The sequence below is a fragment of the Monodon monoceros genome, unplaced genomic scaffold (assembly GCF_005190385.1).
Source record: "Monodon monoceros isolate NGI ecotype Baffin Bay Population unplaced genomic scaffold, NGI_Narwhal_1 Super_Scaffold_10, whole genome shotgun sequence".
Classification (NCBI taxonomy): Eukaryota; Metazoa; Chordata; class Mammalia; order Artiodactyla; family Monodontidae; genus Monodon; species Monodon monoceros.
The window spans coordinates 15,627,832-15,650,732 of NW_021703766.1; the positions used below are offsets into that span (position 1 = coordinate 15,627,832).

Genomic DNA, 22,901 nt, shown 5'->3' on the forward strand with positions numbered 1-22,901 from the left:
ATATATATATATATATATATATATATATATATATATATATATATATAAAATGAGGAAACTAAGGCAGGGGATGAGCATCCAGAGCTAGTTCAGCAAAGCACAGACGGAAACACTCAAACTGCTTCCCTCACATCCGCCCTGGAAACCACCACAGCCCGACCCTCTAGGTGTGACCAGTGCACGAGGTCCGGGGACCAAAAAGGTATGTACTTAGCGAATCCTCCAGGTTCCAGGCCCTTCAGAAGCAAATCCAAGGGCTGGTCCACTCTTACTGGAGGCCACAGCATGAAGAGCTAATCACCACCCCACACGTTTTATCATCTAAAAGGCAATGTTCTTCCTCAGATGGAAGAGGCCAGCTTCGTGCCACCTCTAAACAACCTCCATCAAAGCTGCATACCACCTTCCAGGGCCACACCGGGTCCTCTGTACTAACTGCACTCAGTTGGGTCCTTTAGAAACTCTTTTTTTTCACCGGTTTCTCCATCGGGTTTTCCTGACCACACCGGCACCACCCTGTGGCCAATGAAAACCTCCGATTTAAACCGATGGCGAGGAGGGTGGCACACGGTGAAGCCACCCAGGGAGGGTCCTGCTCACAGAGGGCAAGGGGTGGGGGTGACGGGTGCCCAGACCCTCCCCTCTGCAACGCTTGAGCCCATCCGTGCCAGAGTCAGCAGCCAATTCCAGAACATTCTATTCCCACTACCTCATGCCTGCTTTCTCCTCCTTTCCCTAAAATGGTCTCTCATCCACGTTACCCAGGTCTCTTGACAAGCTGAGAACGAGCAATGGTAAAATGAATCACACTTATCAATCTCGGCAGAGGCCGATATGGGGAGAGGATGAGAGTCTTCCTTACTTGGAGTCTCCATTTAAAATCACCATGAGCAGAAAGGGGATGAAAGTAGCTCAGGGTCAGGAGAAACCTGGCGCTCGCTGGCCCAAAGATGTGGGAAACGGTGTGAAAGGAAAGAAGAGAGACTGACAATAACAGGGAGGGAAACGGAAAGAGAGGGAGAGGGCGTGGAAGGGACGTAGAGGGAGGCTGGGCAGATTTATGGCGGTTTGTACCTGATTGTTCATACTAAAGCCATTATGAGATGATTAGAGAAAAAGGTGAGGCTTTAAGTCCAGTGAAAATCAATAGAAGCGTCTGGAGCAATTCTGCCATGCCAGTGAAAGGACTATTTACAGTAGCCAAGCACCTCCTCCTTGCTACTGTCTGCGGACTGAGAGAAAGAATGGAGGGGGCAGGGAGGGGTGAGGAAGGAGGGACGGGAAGGAAGGAAGAAGCAGGGAGGACAGAGTAAGAGGAGGAGGACGGGAGAAGCCCGGCAAGAAGAAGGAAAATTTAAACATGAGGAAGAGAAAGGAGGTGTAGAACACGGGAAGCAGAGCGACAAAGAACAAAGGGGCCCCTCACCCGACCCTGTTTATCCCCATAGCATTTACTACCTTCTAGCCTACCATCTAATTTATCCATTGCGTTCATCATCCATCCCCCCGCCCCCAAAAAGAACGGGAGCTCTAGGAGGGCAGGGACGTTTTGTCTACCTCGTGCATGGATGTAGGCCCAGAACAGGGCCTGGTACATGGTTGGGGATTAATGTGTACCTGTTGAATAAATGAATGAATGAACAAACGAACGAACAAATAAACAAAGAACCCCAGGGGGCATCCGGGGAGAAGAGACTAAAAAAGGGGGGAATAACCAGATGGAAAAGGAGAACAGAAGCCTGCAGGAGAGAGGGGAAACACAGGAGAGCAACGGCAAAGCCAGAACTAGGGAAATGGCAAATGTGGGGTAGGGAAAGAAGTCAGTTCTAAAGACAGTGGGAGGGTAAAGGAAACAATGTACAGTATCGGGCCGCTGGAAACACAACCTGCCCCCCAAATGAGGCACCCCACACACAGACCCTGCAGTTCCCAGCTGAAGCCCACCACCAGGCGGCCAGCTCCCCTCCCCATGCCAGGGCGCCAGCCAGCCCCCAGCCCCTCTGTGTGTGTCTGCCCCCAGCCCTCCCCGTCACCCAGGGATCCAAACCACTCCCTTCCAGAGACAGCCTGGGCCTTACCTTGTATAGCTTCAGGCTGGCCTCGTGCCTGGAGTTGACCGTGTGCAGCCGCAGCTTCTCCAAGCTATTGGTGTAATAGTCGCAGGCGTTGCACTTGAGGTGGACAGGGTTGCCGATGGCCACGCACTTGAGCCGCCACTCGTTGGCTTTGCCGCCCTCCTTGATGTGGGCCACCAGCTGGTACTTCTGCACGTGCTTGTCTGTCTTGCAGTGCAGCTGGAAGTTGGCCTTGAGCTGGGTGTTGTAGCGGCAGAGCTTGCACTGGTACGAGTCCCCCATCACGGCCTTCCACTCGTCCTCAGGGAGGCTGCGCTCCACGTTCGTGTGCAGCCCCAGCAGGTCCAGGGTGTCCGTGGTGAACTTGTTGCACACGGCACACTGGAAGAGCTTCAGCGACGGGTCGTTGGTCTGGATGAAGCTCTCGCCCAGGTTCATCAGCTCCTCTGACACCAGCTGCCCGCCCCCGAGCCGCATGTCTAGGGGGATCTCACCGCCCACTGCAGGGAAGGAGAGGGGCAGAGAATCAGAGGCCAGGCTCACAGCGGCAGCCCTAAGTGAGGCACCATCGGCCCTCCCCCACCCTCCACCCAGGTTCCAGCAGAAAAAAGATCCCATTTCAAGCACTGCAAGGTGCTACTAACCGGGAAAAACTACAACAAAAATCAACTTGATGCGTTCGCATCTTTCCTATGGACATTCTGAACTGTGTGGAAGGCTGTATGTTTGTTTGTTTGTTTCTTCTTTTGGAAAAGAACGCCTAGAACCACTTAATCGCTTGAATATTTCAATTCAGCTCCTCGCTCAGACCCAAGAAAAGACAGAAATAAAAGCATCATTCACTGGACATAACAGAATCTGAAACTCCCGTCCCTGAAATGTTGGAGATGAGTTATAGCTGCATTCTAAGACAGCACGCCTTCATGGTGAATCAGAAGTGGGCGCAGAATTTACCTCAAGCAGTGCTATCTAACAGGAACTTTCTGCGAAGATGGAAACATTTTGTATCTGCACTGTCCAATGTGGAAACCACTAGTCATGTGTAGCTACTGGACAACTGAAATATGGCTAAGGTATAACTGAAGAACTGAATTTTTAGGTTTTTTTATTTTTAATTCATTTACATTTAGGTTAGTGGCTACTGTATTGGACGGCACAGCTCTAAATCTGAGATTTCGGGAATGATCTCCCTATTCCTTGTCACACCCCACTGGTCAGTAGCCTACCTGCCTGTCAGTGGCGCTGGCTCCTCCCACACCTCCCCAAGATACGATCATTTCCATTCCATGAGCCCCCTACATGGGACATGTCGCATTCTCCTTTGGCGTATTTCAGCCACATACAGAGCCACGTGTTGGCCGGTGTCCCCATCAGGGTGTAGCCTCTTTAGGACAAGGGTCCAGTCTTCTCCTTGCTGAACCTCTAGAGGGTACACAGGCCCCTGCTCAGAGGCTCAAATGTCTGATGTGCCAGACAAGGTAAAAAGCAGCCAAAATGTTACAGGTTTGGGAAGTTGGATCAAGATGGACAGTGAAACGCAGAGGTCCGCTCACAGCCCTGAAAAAAAGGGCCTGAGGAAGCTGTGCTCCTCCCTCTCCACCCCCGCTCTTTTTCAGTCCATCACTGCCCTGCGTAAACCAGGGACCGGCTCTCATTCACCAGCGGTAAATTAATACTTTGAGCTCTTATTTATACCACGGGAAAGGCCTGGAAAGAGCAGCCTTCCCTCCATTACCTAGAAGCGAACAGTCAAGCAGAATGCTGAGCTTCGGCTTCTGTTTCTTGCCTCTCCCCTAAGCATACGCACGCTTGAGCTATTACGTCTGCCCCTGTCACTCCCCAACTGATATTCAAACTTGACCTTCTACATGTGGTTGGGCTGAGGTTTTTTTTTTTTTTTTAATGACTGATTAGAATCCAAGTTAGTGGCTAATCAAGGAAAAGATGTTACTATTTTAAAAAAAAAAAGATTGTCTTATTTATGCTACACAAGGCACTTCAAGCGAGCAGCTCAGTACAGGCTTGCCTGAGCAGAGTGGCCGCATCTGAAGCCTGTGGACAGTCCAGCAAGACACAGAAATCTTTTGCGCACGCATGTCAGAAGACTGGGGAAGCTTTCTGCTTGTCTTCTCTCTTGCCATCTCCCCTGGTGAGAGGAGCCATAACCGTGACACTCTTTTTAGGACAAGAGAGAAAAAGAGATAGGGGAAAAAAGCCTAAAAGCTCCATCCGTCGATGGGGACGAAGGCCAGACAGCATCCATGAAACATGAAACATGCGGTGTTCAGTGAAAGCAGAAACTACCCGGAGGGTAGGACAAGGAGCAAACACATATTTGTTTCTGATGCCGACCACCTGAAGCATCAGGTCTTTCCCACTTTTTAAATTTAACCTCAGCACGTCCATATCGCTCTAAAGAGAAATGCAGCTGGCACCTGCTGGAGGCCTGAGCGAAAATGAGAAGTCCTCGGAACACGCAGAGGAAACAGGTCCCTGTTGCCATCCCAAGCTCTTAAAATGAAATGCAAATCAAAGACAGAAGCAGAGAAGCAGTGAGATGTGGGCGACAGGCAAGCCAAAACTCCCTTGAGAACTATACCCTGGAGAGACACCCCCTAGGGCTTGGAATCCTACAAATCCATAGGGCTGCAAGGAACTAATTCAGCCGCCGAGAAATAGAGGAACCTCACCCAATTCACAGGCAGGTGGGAGGAGAGCGCCCACATTGAGAACTTAGCGGGTGCCTACTCATGAATCATGCCGGACAGATGGTCTTGGAGAGGAATGGGCCCCATGTCCCCACACACCTGACTTTAAGGCTGGAAGCTGACACCCTGGCACCTGAGTCCCGCCCACGAGCACACCCTCAGAGAGGCAGAGGGATTAAAAGACACCTTCTACAATCAAAAGCAGAATCAGGGCTTCCCTGGTGGCGCAGTGGTTGGGAGTCCGCCTGCCGATGCAGGGGATGCGGGTTCGTGCCCCGGTCCGGGAGGATCCCACGTGCCGCAGAGCAGCTGGGCCCGTGAGCCACGGCCGCTGAGCCTGCGCGTCCGGAGCCTGTGCTCCGCAACGGGAGAGGCCACGGCAGTGAGTGGCCTGCGTACCGAAAAAACACAGACAAAAAAACAAAAGCAGAATCAGAGGAGCTCTTAAAGCTCATGTAGGTGTCCTGTGGCTGGCTGGCTACTAGGGAAGCTTGTAGATGCCTTGGCAAGCTACCCATTTTTCGGTGCTGTGCTCAACTGTAGTCCAAAGGAATGTCTGGGAGGATGTTCATCTGGCCTCAAGCCTAATATCTGGTCTACAAATGGAGGCAAATTCAACCAGACCAGACCGAGGGTGCGGAACTTTTCCCTGAAGGCCTCTGGGAAGAAAGCATCCCCAGATCAGCATCTGTCTGATAACAGGAAGGAGAAGTTTCTGTCAAAGGCAGTATGAGAACATCAACTGTGTAAGCAAGAGTGTAGTTCACAAACACTACCTCCCCGCAGTAGAGCCCAGTAATACCTAATGACGCCCACAGCCTTCTCATAAACAGCCTAAGGAAAAATCAGTTGAGCTGCAGACAGAACTGAAAGTTACGCTCTTTTCATTTGCATACGTTGGCTTCTACAGAGGTCGTGCGACTTAAATTGTGGGTCCAAGTGGATACGTCCTATCATACCCACGCCGGCTTCCAGCATAAAGTATTTGTCACCCTCACTCCACCTCGACGGCTCTTGTGGCTTAAGGCAGGCACAGGAGGTCTCCAGAGACTCACCTCGGCTGACAAGCAGCGACACTGGAAATTCAGGGCCCTCCTTGGCTACCTGGATGAGGTCTTCAGAAGGAAGGACTCTATTACTCTATTCTCTTTAAGAAAATAAAGTCTGTATCCTCTATGTATGTGCACCTGCCATCTGCCCGGAATGCACGATGCCCCGCAGACTCACAGACAGCAGGTGTTAAAAGCAAACTATTTCTCTACCACTCAATTCAAGCCTTCGTCAGGATTACTGGTTCTCAAGGTAATGAAAAAGTCTTCATTGTGACCCAGTATGAACCCATCCATTTTCTGTGTCTTCGTTCCACTTACATTATCTTTGATTTACTCCAAGATCTGCCTCCCCAAGATTTTAAATCTCTAGACGAGAAAACCCCAATTCCCATAGGCTTTAAAAAGTGAAAAGTCTTCGAGTACTGAAGCCACTCCCAGGTGTGCATCCCCTGTGGTTCACTCTGGGGACGAATAAGATGACTGATCCCTATGCATCCATGATGATTAACCAGCGGGTAAAACATCTTCAAATTGTTTGGTAAGAAAAGATCAACAGGTCAATGTTCCAAAACAGAAAACAAGATTAAAGGAGCAAGGATTCAAATTTAAATGCATGGTAGGAACAACAAATTAAATGCTGTGACATATCACTGATCAGCAGCAATTAGCACTGCAACACACACAAATAAAGACGTGCCTACTGGGGAGGTTTAGCCCTCTGGCATGGACCTAAGCCACCCTAGGATAAAGGCACTTGCTCACGCTTTGTTGCCGAGAACAACTCACTCCCATGTCAGGAAGGGTATCCTGTTTCATTCAGGACATCACTGCTGGTCTCAAGAGGTTAGCAGGATCAGGGAATGAAGACCAGGCAGTGCGTGTCCGAGGCACACGTAGTTGGGGCAGGAGGGGCCCAACCATCACACTGGTCCTCACGAAACTGGTTTGTACATTTTCTTGCTGTAGAAGCTCTCCCCCAGAAATGGTCATGATTCTTTGTACATAAAGAGTCATGGCTTCTGCAGCAACATGGATGGACCTAGAGATTGTCATACTGAGTGAAGTAAGTCAGACACAGAAAGACAAATATCATATGGTATCGCCTATATGTGGAATCTAAGGAAAAGGTACAAATGAACTTATTTACAAAACAGAAGTAGAGTCACGGATATAGACAACAAACTTACGGTTACCAGGGGGTGCGGGGGTGGGGGGGGGTAGGAAGGGATAAACTGGGAGATTGCGATTGACGTATACACACTACTATATATAAAATAGGTAACTAATAAAGACCTAGTATATAGCACAGGGAACTCTACTCAATACTCTGTCAACGGGAAAAGAATCTTAAAAAAAAAAAAAGTGAACAAGTGTACAACTGATTCACTTTGCTGTACGCCTGAAACTAACACAACACTGTAAATCAACTATACTCCAATAAAAAACATTTTTAAAAATTAAACAGAAATAAAGTCACGGCTTTTGGCATTCAAATCCCACCCTCTTGGTCCCGTTCTAGCTCTATTAAGCCAATGGTAAAACGGCCAACCCATGTCTTCTAACATGGAGCCATGTTCTCCATGGCAACAAAGGCTCCGTTAACCGGGATCTGATATTAAAACTGGGCTTTCTTTAATTTACAATTTTAGAATTTAGTCATCTCTCATCTATCACACCACTCCTCACGGTGCCCCAGGGTCATCTAATTCCCAACTATACTGATCACTGGCAACTCATGCAAAGTAAGAAAGAGAAAGAACCCGTCTCTTTCATCGAGGTCCTGGTGAAAACACTGGAGAGCTCTGAGAAACATATCTGGGTGGCTCCCAGTCAGCTCGGAACCAGCCTTGGCTTATTTAAATAAGGCACACTACGGTTTCCAGTTCCTCTTCCGGAGACGACCGTCCCTATTTAAAACTCCAGCTACCGTTTCCTGTACATTTCGATAAATATTTAATGGAACCCCAAAGTTTAGGGGAATCGTGGCAATTTTTCAAATCGAGAAAGGGACAGAGAAAGGGGGAATGGGAACAGAAGGGAAAGTTGACCCGAAGCCAAAAACTAGAGGAAACACTTAAATTTTAATCCCGGCCCGTGGAGCCGGAGTGTAACCATGTCCCCGTTGAACGCAAACCATCTTCCACAGGCTCACACAGAGTTCAAGGGATTCTTGAGGAAGAGACGTGAGGGCTGGACGCTCAAGCTGAGCACAAAACAACTCTCAAGAAAATAAAGATCCCCCAGATCCACAGGACTCGACAGAATCCACCAAGTCAACACGATCTCGGCCCACTCGCAGCTTCCCCCGCTTTAACTCCCATCCTCGGAACAGACACACACGGAGTCAAGCCTCACCTAGAGCGGGCGTCACGGCGGCCACGGGCCCGGCGGGATCCAGCTGGAATCCGCCCATCACGAACTGGGCGTCCGGGGCCGCGCTGTCCACCTTCAGGCCGGGCAGGCCCATGTTCTGGGCCAGGTAGTACTGGTAGAGCTCGGCCTCGGCGGCCGCGGGCAGGCCGAGCCCCAGGTGGCGGCTGTGCTGCATCTGGGTCACGTTCTGCTGCAGCAGCACCATGTTGTGCATGTGCTTCTCGCTCGTCATGTGGATGCGGAGGTTCCTGGCCACGCTGGTCTCGTAATCGCACACCTCGCACCGCCAGGTGGGTTTGGCTTTCGGTTTGGTGGGCGAGGGGGCCCCGCAGGAGCTGCTGATGCTGGCGGCGGCAGCGGCGGCGGCCGCGTGGCTGAAGACCTGCTCGGCCCCCCCGTTCTGCAGGCTCTGCATGTTGTTCAGGTGCTTGTCGGACTGCATGTGAATGCTGAGGTTGCCTTTGGTGGTCGTGGAGTAGTTACACACCTCGCAGCGGAAGGGCTTGTAACCACACGTGTAGCTCTCGCCTCGGGCCAGCCGAGGGTGGGGCTGCCCGCTCTTGCAGTAGACGCAGGAGCCCCCCGGCTCCGGGTGCTTCTCCTTCATGTGCGCCTCCAGCGTCTGCTGGTACTTGTAGTGCCAGTTGCACTTGGGGCACTTGAGTGTCTTGCACGAGTTGCGAGAATGCATCATAGTCATGTGGCCGCCCAGCGAGCGCGAGGAACCCAGGACCGTGTCGCATTTGGGGCACTCCACGCCACTCCCCGAGGGGCACTCCCCCACCCCAAGCTCGCAGAGGGAGCCAGCATGCTGGTGATGGGGGACGAAGCCCCCATCGTCCCCCTCTGTGCTTTCATTTGGTTCTGGTGCTGTGGCATTGTCTTTATTGGCACTTTCATCAGCAAAGTCCAGCCTCCTGCCGCCCTCTGCCACGTTGGCCCTGACGCCCTCACCGTTAAAGCTTAAACGATTCCTCCTGTTCGCACCATCAAAGACAACAAAGGAAGAAGCGGAATTAGAACTAGTAGAAGCTGCGCCCCTCGACAGGGTCTGGAGTACAGTAGGCATTAAGGGGGAGTTAGAAATGCTTTGGTTTGAGAGAGCAAGGTCCTTTTTGCTGCCACTACCTGCTGCGGCCCCAGACTCCCCGGGGGGCCTGTCCTCCAGCTCCTCGTCCAACTCGCTTGGAAAGAGCCCTTTGCAGCCCTCGTCCTCGTCGTCCTCGTCGTCCTCGTCGTCGTCCTCGTCCTCCGCCTCCTCCTCGTCCTCGTCCTCCTCCTCTTCGGCCTCCTCCTCGGCCGGCTCCGCCTTCTCGGAGAAGCAATCCGGATCGCCCACTTCTTGCTTCTCTCCTTCTGCTGCCCCAGAGTCCTTGCCCTCTGAGGATTTGGTAGGACTGGAGGCCAGAGGCCCCAGGGGGACTGAGGTAATGGGGGTCTTCAGGACCGAGCTGGTGAGCCCGCCAAGGTTCAAGAGGGCGCCGGGGGTCAAGATACCAGCCTGGGGCTGCTCGGGGCCGGCGGCAGGGCCGGCTGGGAGAGCCTCCTCCCCTTCCATTCGAATGCCACTAAATTTACCATAAAAACTGTGTCCGGGGCCTATGAGGTTAGCGGTGGAAACTAAAGGGAGTTGAAAGTTTTTGTTTTTTGGTTCCAGAAAACTTACAAGGGGTTCCTTGTCTTTGCCGATCCCTTGGATGATAGCGGAGATGTTCTTGTTGCTAAGAAGTTTCCGCTCATCTTCACTCAGGGTCATTCGATGGTCGTGCACTGCATGGGTCACAAACGAACGGACGTACCCGAAGGAGAGTTTGCACAAGAAACACATCAGGATGGGCTTCCTCTTGCCATAGAGCACGAAGCCATCGAATCTGGACAGGTCCACATTGTTGGGAACATCTTTGGATACGCAGGAGCTCTTGGCAGAGCCGTCACTGTTCAGGTAATCCTTGTTGCTTTTGTGTCGCACGTCAAACACGCGGAAGCTGTGCAGGACGGGGCTGAGCCCCGTCAGGGCTGAGGTATTCGGGAAAGCCTGGTCTGGGCCCTCAAACCATTTCCCGAAGGATGAGGCTATGTGGAAAGTGTTGATGATCTGTGGGTAGACGGGCGCAGCGCAGGAAGGGTCCCCCGGCTTGCCCGCCGAGGCGGGGAGAGAGTTCAGGAAGAGCGACGGGAGGGGCCCGCTGCCGCCCGCACCCACGCCCCCGCCCGGGGTCAGCTGGCTCAGGCTCTCGACGATGTACGCCGAGCCGTCCGGCTGGTACACGATCTCCCCGGCCAGGTTCTCCACGTCACTCTCCTCGTCCCCCTCCTCACTGCTGTCGCTCCCGCTCTCCTCCCTCAGGGGCGGCGGGGGGCGCGCGCCGGGGCAGTGATGCTCCATGTAGGTCTGGAGGCTGGCGAAGGAGGCCAAGCACTCGTTGCAGCTGACCTCCTTGCCGGCGGGCTCGGCAGCGGGCCCAGCCGGGGCGGTGCTCTCCGCGAGGCGCTCATTGAAGGGGGCCCTCAGGCCATCCAGGGGCCCGTGGTTCTCGCTTGTGGACTGCTCCATGCTACTGGGTTTGTCGGGGAGGTGGGTGCTGTTGAGTTCAGTCCATTGCTGGTGCTGAGGGATACCGCACCCATTGTCCTTCCCCGAGACGACAGGCGAGTCACAGCCTTCCATGGTAAGGCCTGCGTGGAGCTTTCATTGCACCCAGTACGGATCGGACCTGAAGGGCGGAGGCAAGGGGGAGAGGAGGGAGAGAGGGGGAAGAGAGAGAGAAAGGAAAGAGGTTAGGAGGGCCGAGGCTAAGGTCCCACACAGAGCGCTCTAACAGGCTTCTGTCCACACCCACAACAGAGACCGCAGGGCAGTGAGGACCCCGGCCGTCGCCCCACCCCGTCGAGGCGCAGAGGGTGGGCAGCACCCCTGGGTGTCACAGCCAGGTTGCGTGGCAGAAGCGGGGGTGGAGGTGCGGGGAAAGGGGCATCAGGAGAATCCCTCTTCGTCTTCAGACTGTTGGCAGCTCTACCCCTGGAGACCGGTTCGAATCTGGGTTCTTTGCAAGCACAGCGTCAGAGTCGGGGCCGGGCGATGAGCCACAGGGGAGGAGGAGGACAGCGTCAACTCGCCAGGCCCCGCCGAGGACACAGAACAGCGGCCCCGCCGCACGCAGATGGCAGCACAAAGCCACGCCGGCTGCCCGCACTGTCTGGGGGCCAGGGGGACGCCGGGGACGGACAGACAGGAGGAGGAAGACTTTGCAGCCCTCGAGGAAGAATCATGAACCTGGGAGAGGATACGCCATTTGATTTAGAGGCGAAGTTGTGCCGTCGCTCTTACCCGATTTCTAGTTTGAGAAGCTCACGGAAAAGTGTTGAGGACTACAGGGCTCGAGGGCAAGTGTGCAGGCCTGGACAAGCTCTGCGAAGCCCCCAAAAGGGCCCACGGCTGCATTCATCCTCTCCGAGCCTGGGAAACATCGTCCCATTTTACAAGCAGTAAAACTGAGGGCCTAAATCAAAAAACGAGGCCAGTGCCATCCGGGCGCTGAGAAAGGCGATCTCCCAATTCCCGTCCCCTCCCTACAACCCACGGAACACCCTTGCTTGTGACTCAGCTGGTTTCAGACTCAAAATACGTAGGTGCAAAACGTGAGCTTGATGTTTCTAAGAAGAACCGCCCCGACTCTCAACAGGCCGACTTCCCCGCCAGCGGAGAGGATCTCGCCCTGCCTGGATGAGCCCGTTCACCACTGGCTGGGCGGTTTCTGCTGTCAAGGATCTTCGCGGCGAGCCGAGATGGCAGCTGGGCTCCGCCAGCCCCCGTTCCACACCTGCCTCTTAGTTATTAGTCGCTACCCAAAGCAGCTGTCCTTCAGCCCTGGGGCTTTTCCGTTTCCGACTCCAAAGTGCCACTAAGCTGAATTTGCCCTCTGAGACCTCGCGTCCCTGGGGAGGGAGACATCAGATCACCCGCCACCGCTCTGCTCCTGTGGCAACATCACAGGAGTATTTCTTCCATCCGGCCCCGCTCCAACAGGCAACTCAGCGCCTCGCAGGGCCCTGAGCATTTGCTGCAAATCCCAGGCCACCCTCCCGCCACACCTCCTTCCAGGAGAACACTTGGCTGCTTCTCCACCCACCATCTCATTCACACACAGTGGATGAAGGTTTTGGCTGGGTTTGGTCTCCCTCCCCACCAATCCCCATCTTCCCACTCTTTTTTCATTGCTTGATTCTCGACTGCACAGTGAGCGAATAGCTCCCCCTCGGGAAAAGGCGGGGAAGGCAGGTTTACCAGAAGTCTCAGGAGAAATAACTTTCTGGAAGGACGTGTCACGTTTTGTTTAAAACACACAAACACACACCACCTCTCAGCATATAACCTCAAACTCCATTACAACAAGGTTCCGTGTGCCTGAGAAAAGACGTATTGACTTTAAACAAAGATAACCACACCAAACCAAACAGCAAGTGCAATGAGACTTCCTCGCAAGGCCCAGCTGGGATACAGGTGAGAATCCAGGGTGGCTCTTCCTAAGGACGCACATAATTGGCTGGATGACATCTGATTGACAGCTCAGGCCAAAAAGGTTGGCAGGCCTGAAGGGGCGGGAGGGTTAACAGCCCGATCGTAAAATCAATGTCATAAATGCTTGGTAAGTTACAGGAACATGTGGGAAGGGGAGGCCACCATTGATAAAGGGGAACAGCTTTGATGCTTCACCAGGGACTTGTGTATCGACAGCAAAGCCAATCTCCTCTCCAGCCTGGACTGGGCTAAGAAACCTGCAAGCATTTACCAATTAATTGGTGGGCTTTTCTTGCTCTGCTCTCTTCTTCTTCCTCCTCCACAAATCATCCAGCTAAGGGACTGGGACTTCTAAAAACTCACCTAACTTTGTTTTCTATTCCTCAGCAAAAGGTGTCAAGAAAAGATGACCTTATAGGCAAAGACAGATGCGCCCGTCGTGGTGACGCTAGCCCCATGAGAGGGGACACACAGGGGACCACTCATTTGCAGGGGCAACAGCCCACTGAGATGCTGGTGGGAAAGAAGGATCCCACTCTGGACCTCAGGCACCAGTTCTGGGCTTCCTTTCAATGCTTGCTGGCCAGGGCAATCAGAAGCTCTTACAACTCTGCTAAGTCACGTGTGGTTCAGGGCCAGTGAGCTCACCCAGTGAGCCTGTGAGAAGCGCAGACTCTCAGATCAGAATCTGCATTTTTAATACAAATGCCCAGGGGATGTGCATTATTAAAGCTTGAGTGAGACACTCTCTGTTTTACAACATCTTCACCAGACCACCAGCTCCTCCATGCCTGGGGCCTGCACTGCTAGGTAACCAGGCAGGGTCAGTCTTGGGCTCACCCACCAGTCCCTGGCAAGCGCAGGGATGGGGGTGGACAACAGGGGACCAGAGCACAGAGATGAAGAAATCTCTTAGCCCTGCCCCATCCTTCAGCTCCAGAACCTCAGGCCCTCTCCCACTCTCCTGCCCGGCCGGCAGCTCCTTTCACTCTGTTTATCAGCTAGTCAATAAGAAAAAGATAGTTCTTACTTAAGGAGGCAGAAGTCAACTCAGCAGGTCGATCGGCACTCTGTCTGTAAACACGGTTTCCCGTAAAATCAATGATCTTCAGTTACGGACGGCAGCCTGGGAATCCAGCGGGTCCCGGTGCTCTCACAGCCCCCATACGTGCGGCTCTGCCCGCCCCCCCCCACACTCCTCCAGTACCTCCAGGGCCAGCACACACAGCACAAACCCTCAACCCCTCCTGCAGCCTGCTTCCCTCCAGCCATGTACACCCCAAAATCCCCTTTAAACACAGACGTGCTCTACTCATGACCACCAGTGCTGTGCTCAGTGAGGGTATTTTGTGTGTGTGGTTTTAAGAATTCAGTTAGATTTCAACTGAGCACACCTCTCCAGTAAGAGAGTTAAAGGGAAGATACGGGAGGGATCTAGCCTCGCGCTCTCTGCTGAGCGCCTCCCTCTGCCCTGTGAGAAGGCATCTTGCACAGAAAAGTTCTAACATCTTCATCGGGAGCCCCCTGCTCTTGCTTCTCTCACAAGTTACAGCTTCCTTGGAACCTATCTGTAAAGCCCCTGCATCTTTGCCAATATCGGTCTTTATTTTTCAAAGATGGTTTAAAATTATAAAACTCCACCCTGTTATACTGGGCGCCACGCCCCCCCCCCCCCATCTCGCTCTTTCAACTGAGAAGATGTGATGTGACAGCTTTATCCCATTCCCTTAAGGAGACAGAACCAGGCTCCACGCAACAGTTACAGGGAAGCTGGGGTGGGAGGTGCAGTTACTTGGAAGGGAAGGGGGCTCCACTGATGCGCCAGCTCCTGGAGAATTAAACATGAACGGTCGCACTCTGTAATTTTAAATTGTTAATTAGCACAGGGTTAATTAGGCGGTCCTTTCACAAGAGGCAGTTTGGCAGAAAACCAAGAAAGGAAACAAAGGGGAAGAAAAAAACAAAGAGAGAGCAGAGACAGCGAGAAACTGTTGCCCGCCCCCCCCCTTGTGAATAACCCATGCAGCATCGCCAGAGAGGAGCAAACTAGAGGGCTCCCGGGGACTCCCTAGTCGGCTGGAGGGGGATTCGATGAGCACCGCGATTTGGCAGTGGGTATCAAAAGCCTCAAAAATGCACATGCCCTTTGACTCAGCAATTCCCCCATTCCAGGAAACAATCCAAGATATGCAAAGAGATATAAGATTATTCATCACAGTGTTCATAACAGAAAAAAAAAAAGATGGAAATAATGTGGCGAAACAAGGTACTCTCTAAATAAATTACAGTGCATAGCATTCCATAGGATGTTAAAAAATGGCATTTTTAAAAGAAACTAGTCACGGGCGTGGGAAAATGATCACACAGGATGCTGAGTGAACAAAGCCTATATAGGTCTGCATATGGAAATACATGAGATTTCTATCAAAAAATTTTACAACGGTAATTGCTAGGGGATGAGGTTATGGGCTACTTCATTTCCTCCTTCGCGCCTTTATTTCCCAAGGCTTTTTAAAATGAAAATCATCTTAAGGGAAGTCATCACTTCCTGTGTGTGGCATCATGGTAAGGCCTGTGGGTTCAACGCCACCTCAATGCTCATAACATTCCATGAGATGGGTGCTATTTTTTTTTAATTTTTTTTTTGATGTGGACCATTGTTAGCCTTTATGGAATTTGTTACAATATTGCTTCTGTTTTACGTTTTGGCTTTTTGGCTGTGAGGCATGTGGGATCTTAGCTCCCCGACCAGGGATTGAACCTGCACCTCCTGCACTGGAAAGTGAAGTCTTAACCACTGGACCACCAGAGAAGTCCTGAGTGAGATGGGCGCTATTTTTATCCCCATTTTGAAGAAGGGAAAACTGAGGTTGCTCAAGTTATGCAGCCTAAATGACAAAACCGTAGTCTGGCTGTGGAGTCTGTGTGCTTTGCCACTCTACTGTGTTTTTCTGTAGTGTCTGTTTCTAAAGGAGAACTTCAGAACATCGGACATTTACATTCAATCTTTAGGTACCAGGGACTGTTCTAAGATCATGGGCTATCAGGACTGCTATGTAATGGAACACTGCCAGTTCATACACACGCCCTTTTTTTTTTTTTTGCTTGGGAGTGGCGGGGGAGGAGAGTTCAAAATGGACTCTCTTACTTGGATATCTTCATACAGGAGAGAAGGGGATAAAAGTTCTTTGCTGTTGCAAAGAACTGTACGGTAGGCCCATTATCCTGACTTCTTTTAAGGAAAAAAAAAGGCAGATTCCAGAAACTATAAATCTAGAAATGTATTCATTCATTCATACATTAACTGAACATTTACTGCACACCTATTATGTGCCTGATGCTAGAGAATCAACAATGGACAGGTCTCAGCTTACATTCTTGTGGGGAAAAGACTGCAAACAAATGAATACAATGTTAAATGTGAAAAAGCACTCAGAAGTAATATAAAACAAGAGAAGGGGAAGGAGTGATGTGTATCATCATTTTGGATAAAGTAAATATAAATATATATATTAAATTTAAAAGGATATGTTATAGATTATATACTGCAAGTTCCTCACAGTTTGAGAACAGAGTCGACAGTTGCTGAATAGCATCTGGGGAGAAAAAAGTCCTGAGGAATTAGCAATTAGCTATAGGTTCAGTAAGAAAATTCACATAAAATAAACTGAAAAGCAGCTTCACTTAGATTCAATGATCTGAGAAATGCAGTAGAGGGTACTTTTTGATTTTAATAACGTATCCCAAAGTTTATCATTTCTTTGTATCTAGGGTAGCAAAATGTCTTATGAAGTCTGCCTGATTTTAAAACTGGAGGATGCCGTTACCTAAAGTACCCACTCAGGGAATTCCCTGGTAGTCCAGTGATTAAGACTCTGCGCTCCCACTACAGGGGACACGAGGTTCGATCCCTGGTTGGGGTAAGATGCTGCATGCCACGCAGTGTGGGGGGGTGGGGGATATACAGTACCCACTCAAAGGTCAATGTGCCTGGGGACATGCCTTAATTCCTGCCTTATCCCTGGTTCCCCTCACTTAAATCAACAACCTGAGGGGCAGACAAGACCAAGCACATACGCCAATTTGCAAAGTAAATAAAGTCGAGAGGACTAACTAATATGCTAATTAGTGGAATCAGGACTTAAAAAAAAAAAATCTCGATAAGTTGGAACAACAGGCTGAAACGAACAAGAAGAAATTCTGAAAGGATAAATAGGAAGCCTTGTATTTCAGTTCAGGCAAGCAGTAAAACCAAGAGAGAAAGGAAGAGACTGGGATTAACAGTAGTTCATGCAAAGAAACCCTGGAGGTGTTACTTCACTACAAATTCAGTGGCAGCCCAAAGCTGACATGGTGACCAAAGACATAAATGTGGCCTCTGGGCTACAGGGGGGTACCTCTACCTGTTCCAACTCAGCAGGATCACAGCCCCATCATTTTCTCTGCCTGCATGAAGAATGTTATGAGCCACATGGGGAAATCTCGTTAAGAGGGGTACTGACAACTGAATCGTGTCTTGACCACGTGAATCGTGGCTTGACCACGATCAGCTCAAGAGCAAAGAAAAGAGACGTCCCCATTGCAGGGGAAGACAACTACCCTAACCCATGCGAAGGCCCGCCTGCCACGTACGCTGAAGATTAGTCCCGAGTCTTCTACTTAGCTTCAGGGTTTAACTAGGAGTAATGAGGGGGAATTTATTAAAAATTAAGAGTTCAACTCAATATAAATGAAAATCTTTCTCTAGATTATCAAAGCTCCCAATGGAATGTGGACTCTGGTTTCATGAATGGAGAAAAAAGACATTTTGCCATGGCCCGAGGTTCCATCAGGCAGCCTCTTGGGTCCTTTGAAATGTGAAGATTCTATTCATTCCAAGTGATCCATCAGGTTGCTCAGTCAGCTTTATCAGCTTTAACCTCCTCCTCTGTGATCCCATAGTGTTTTGCATATGGCGACACATTGCAACTCTGGGGTTATCGCACTGCTGTAATTATATGTTGACTGGTCTGTTTCTGCCACTAGGCTGAAAGCAGCTTGAGAGTAGGTTCCATGTCTCATTCATCTCTGTACTGTCCACATCCAAGATGTAATAGATGCTTAAAAAAACCATGGGGAAAATTAAGGCATTAGGAGAAATGATAACACTTTGAGAGGGAAAAAAAAAAAGATGATCCCTGTACACATTCTTTCTTTTCCTCTTAGTTGAAGAAGTGTGTGGTGTAACCATTCTCCTCTAAATAGAACCAGGTCTCCTTGTAGAACTGGCTGGTTCTTGGGCTGGGGCAGGGAGGGTGCAGGATGAGCGTGGAGCATCTTTCTGAGCCAGAACATAAGAAAGTGCTCTAAGAATGAAGAGAGTGTGACCAAAGAACCCAGGAGCAGGTTGCAGGGGCTCTCACTGCCTGAACCTTGGACAATTTGAGCAAGAAAGTTACATGAGGGTAAAGAACTATAACCCAATATATAACATAAGAATCCATGATTCCATACTTTTATAAATTAAAAAAAAAGTGGGAGAAGGGAGAGTTCTTGCTTAGGGTGGAAATCCAACTAACAAATGCAGAGGGAATTACGGATTTAGAAAAACACCATTTGGTAACCATCATCATAATAACCCATTCAGGAAAGAATCAATGGACACTAAAACTGGGGGATGAAAGTTTGAGTAGTTACAGAATATTTACACAGTCTCAAAGTATCTCCCCACAAGACACTTATTAACTACAGAAGAAGAAACAGTGACTTTACAGTGGAGAAACCTGGCAGACATCACCTTCCTTCACCATGTGATCAAAGCTAGGATCACCAGGAATGAGACAAATAGCCATCCTGTGCCTCCTGAGAGGATACACTGAGAGTACAACACCCCTTCCCTGACATGCCTGCCAGAAATGCAAAACCTGAGTCTAATCATGGAGGGGGCATCAGGCAAATCCAAGCTGGGGACAGTCTACAAAATGTCCTAGGCTCCTACTGAGCCCGCATGCCACAACTGCTGAAGCCTGCGCGCCTAGAGCCCGTGCTCTGCAACAAGGGAAGTCAACGCAATGAGAAGCACGAAGAGTAGCCCCCGCTCGCCACAACTAGAGAAAGCCCGCGCGCAGCACCAAAGAGCCAACGCAGCCATAAATAAATATATAAATAAAAATAGATCTATTCAAAAAACATGTCCTAGGCTCTTCAGAAATGTCAGTCAGGAGGCAGAAAGACAGATTAAAGGGGACTAAAGAGACGTGACCAATGAACATAACACAGAATCTGGGTTCTCTTTCCCTATAAAGGGTACAATTGGGACAACTTGCAAAATCTGATAAAGATCTGTAGATTGGGTAATAGTAGTAGATGAATGTTCATTTCCTAATTTTGATAACTGCAGTATGGTTATATAAGAGAATATCTTTGTTTTTAAGACACAGACACTGATACATTTAGAGGTGAAGGGGCATGATGTCTTGATTTTCCAACTGCTTAGAAAAAGAAGTGTGAGAGTGTGTGTCTGTACAGACCCGCATAAATACAAACAGAACTTAGAAAATGCTAACTTGGGTGGGGGGTCTGGAGGAAAGGTATGTTAGAATTCTTTGTCCTATTATTGTAACTTTCTTGTACATCTGAAATTATATCAAAAGAAAAAGAAAAAAGAAATTGTCCAGTGCAGGAATACTACATGTTGAACCTCCCAAAATACTTATGAACAGCCAACCCAGCCCGATTCCCTATCCTTGTCTTCATTTGAAATCCATTCCTGGCACAGCTTCATGAAAGGAGGGAGGCTGCGAGGCTGGACGGGGAGGTGCAGACAGACAGACAGAGAAAACTGGTCTTCCCTTCCTTCAGCCGAGAGGTCCTAGATAGAGGCCCCTGGTTGGAGGAGACAAACGGCCATTCTAAGCCAGGCGGAATTTCAAGTAACACACACTGTAAGATATTTCCTAAGACACCCATGACCCTGATTCAGGACAGATTTCCCTAACTTGGTGAAAAGCAATTCTAAATATAATGGCAGGGGCAGCCACCACAGAAAAGAACCCCAGCAACCTACAGAGGGTGGGCTTTGCTTAACCTAGACTAAAACACATTAGCGAAATACACAACAATGAATAAACTATCCCCTTGGCCTCAAAAAAAAAAAAAAAAAAAAAAAGCCAAGGGCAACCTAGATTCTGAGATAAGTAGAAACCTCATTCAAGGGGCAAAGAAATAATACCCTCATCTGTTTAGCTTGGAAGCCACTGAAGAACCACATCTAATTCCATTCTGTGCTTTATACAATAACTGTATTTGTATATTGCTGCCGCGTATAAGTCAGTAAGTGTTAAACCATAAATAGGTGAGATTCCATCCTCTTGGTAGCAATTTCCCAGTAGCCTTAAGAATTATTCTGTTACTATGGCGAGGTCAGAAAACACACACATGCTGGAACAGGTCTCTTGTGTTGCAGGAGGACCACTGCCCGGAAGGCCCAGAGAATTGTCCAGGCCCTGGGCTTCGTGTTTGCTAATAAGTGCATCTGTGCTCTTTCCAGCGTGAACATAAATCAGCCTGGAAGTGAAAACTGCTAGCTCAGTCCATTCTGCAGGGAATCCACAACTACCGTGATTATGCTGGCTCCAGTGGACTCGTGGAGGGGAAGAGGAGGGAGTCGTGAGATCATAAGCAGAGCCAGGTCTAGGAGCCCAGGCTGTGGGTGTTGGGAGAGATGAGCTGGTATTTAGGGGAAGAGAATTTGTTACTATACACATGGACACACTCACAGTTCAAAAACAACCAAACCCATGAATACAGTAATAAAAAGTGAAATGACTCAGCTATTACTTAATTCTCTGCATTTTTCTTAAAAAAAAAAAAAAAAGGATTTGGGGCAGTTTAATCAGCTATCCCAACACTTAGGTACTACTTCAGTGTCTACTCTGAGACCTCTCTACCATATCCAGAGGACTGCAGGCCAGCATCCTTTGTCCATCTCTGGCCTGAATGGTTCTCTCCTGACCTGGATTTATGCACCATAACACATGGATCCCCACCCCCCTCCCAGATGTGAAGCAGCCCCTCCTTCAACTGCCCCTCCTACCTGACAGGTGCGTACCTCAGCCCCTCCATCCTCGCCCGTCCCTCAGTGCTTTCCCCGCTGAACTGGATACCTTCCCCCACTGAGTGTACTACTTCAGTGCCTTCTCCTGCCAGCACCCAAAACTTTTCATCTCTGATTTCCTAAAAATCCCTCTTAAAAGATCCCATTTCTGATCTCTCTGTTTTTCCTACTGCGCTGTGGAGCAAAAGCTAGGAAATGATGTAAAATGTACCATCTGGCCCGTTACAGCTTCATTCTGGCATCTCATGATGTTAGACTTATTTTAAATAATTTCTTCTTACTAAAGGAGTATGAATTCGGTATTTTAAAAATTGGGGGGTATGTGCAGAAAAGCTCAATAGCTGAAATTAAAATCACCTATAATCCCACCAGCCAGAGAGCCACTGGGAGGTAGAAAATTTTTAGGTTTTTTTCTTCTATGTATCGATAGTTAACACATCTTTACCAACCTCAGATCACACTGCTCCTTAAGTGGACTGCCCCTTTAACTTAATTTAGGCATTAAACTGTTCCCATGTCATGAAACATTCTTCGTAAGTTAGAATTAATGGGTGCATACGTACTGCATCCTGTGGACATAGCATAATTTCACTAAGCTCTATTACTGGACATTTAGGTAATCCCTAATATTTTGCTGTTAACGCTGCAATAAACTCTCATAAATCTTTGTGCATATATAATAACACAATAATAAAAATAAGTAGCAGCTCTATTACTACCCTCTTAGTAGGGCCAGGCATGGTTCTAAGCACTTTTTAAATAGACATCATTTCATCTGATCGTTCAACAGCCCACTTTACAGATGAGGAAATTGAGGGTTAGAGGGTTAAATACCTTACCCAAGTCACATACTAGCTAAGTCAGCCTTTGAAAGCAGGTAAGCCTTCCTTCCTACTTTAAAACCTAGGCTTTCACCCATAACATTCCATCTCTATTTCCTTAGGATGTATTTCTGGAAGTGTAACTGCTGGCTCAAAAGCTAGGAATATTTCAGGCTCCCCGGCATAGGCCAAATTGGCCCTCTAGGAAAGCCTTTCCAACTCATGCTCATTGGCACACGAGCCTCAATTTTCCTGCACCCTCATCAATAGTGGGTATTATTTTGTTAAAAAAAAAAAAAAGTAAATTTGGCAGGCAAGAAACGGCATCTCATTTTAACATACATTTTTTGCTAGTAAGAGAGAACCCATCTGCAGATCCTTATTGGCAATTTCTATTTCTTTTGTTAATTGCCTGCTACTTCTGCAGCAGGGGTGTGTTGCCCCTTCCATGATGGTTAATAAGAGGGCTTCATAGGGTTTTACTGGCCAACCCTCCCACTCGACTGGCCACCGTATTCCACTCCCACACGAGCTCCTGAATGGAAGCCTGACCACTCACACCGCCAGGCACACAGTGCTGCTCCGTCCTTCCCTTGGATCTCAACTCCTTTAAGCGAGTGGACTGTGCCCACGGCTTCACTTCCCTGACTCTAATCTTCTAAAGCCAGCTCCGTGTGCGTAGCGGGAGCTAGACCGCCTCACATCAACGGTTCTCAAGCTTTGCTGTGCAGCGCACCCGGCCACAGAGCTGAGCGAAGATACACACAGACACCGGGCCCCGCCCCAGAATACAGGCTCAGGCTCTCTGGAGGGGGCGCTGGACACTGCTTCGGGGGGTCAGAAGGCCCCATGCCTCCAAGATTCGGCCCTCTCTCCGAGGTCACCAATGCCCTTCTTGGGGTAACCAATAGTTGCTCCGCTTTTCCTCTCATACTCCTCAATCTCCCCTGCATTCAAAACTGCTGACTGTCCCCTTGAAATCTTCTCCCTCCTTCACTTCTCTGACATGGTTTTCTGGCTCTCCTCCTACCTCTCCAACCTCTACCCTGCCTGCGCCTCTTCCCATCCCTTCAGCCCTCCATGGATGCACTTTTCCAGTTATTTGATAAAATTCCCTATTACATTAACCCACAGAAGTCTCTCCTCTCTGTTCTATAGTATTGAACCACCATCATTCTTTCTTCCCCCCTGGCTCTCTGCTCTTATCTCTGTACCTCAACTACCTTAACTACTTCTGTGGTTTCAATTACTGAAATTA

At 49.5% G+C, this 22,901-nt stretch overlaps 1 protein-coding gene across 6 annotated transcripts in view; it reads right to left on the reverse strand.

Moving 5' to 3' along the window:
* The window catches only part of ZFHX3 (zinc finger homeobox 3), a 281,412-nt gene that overhangs the window by 158,724 nt on the left and 99,787 nt on the right, over positions 1–22,901 (reverse strand). For 2 of the 6 annotated variants that reach the window (XM_029207731.1, XM_029207722.1), the window contains exons 2-3: positions 8,191–10,922; positions 2,079–2,575 (exon numbers count right to left, since the gene is read on the reverse strand). In XM_029207731.1, the coding sequence (XP_029063564.1) occupies positions 2,079–2,575; positions 8,191–10,876 (3,183 nt within the window). In that variant the 5' untranslated portion in view covers positions 10,877–10,922. Of the gene's footprint in view, positions 1–2,078; positions 2,576–8,190; positions 10,923–11,536; positions 11,733–22,901 lie in introns of those variants that run through there. The other 4 variants (XM_029207754.1, XM_029207746.1, XM_029207713.1 and 1 more) reach the window with 3 other exon arrangements.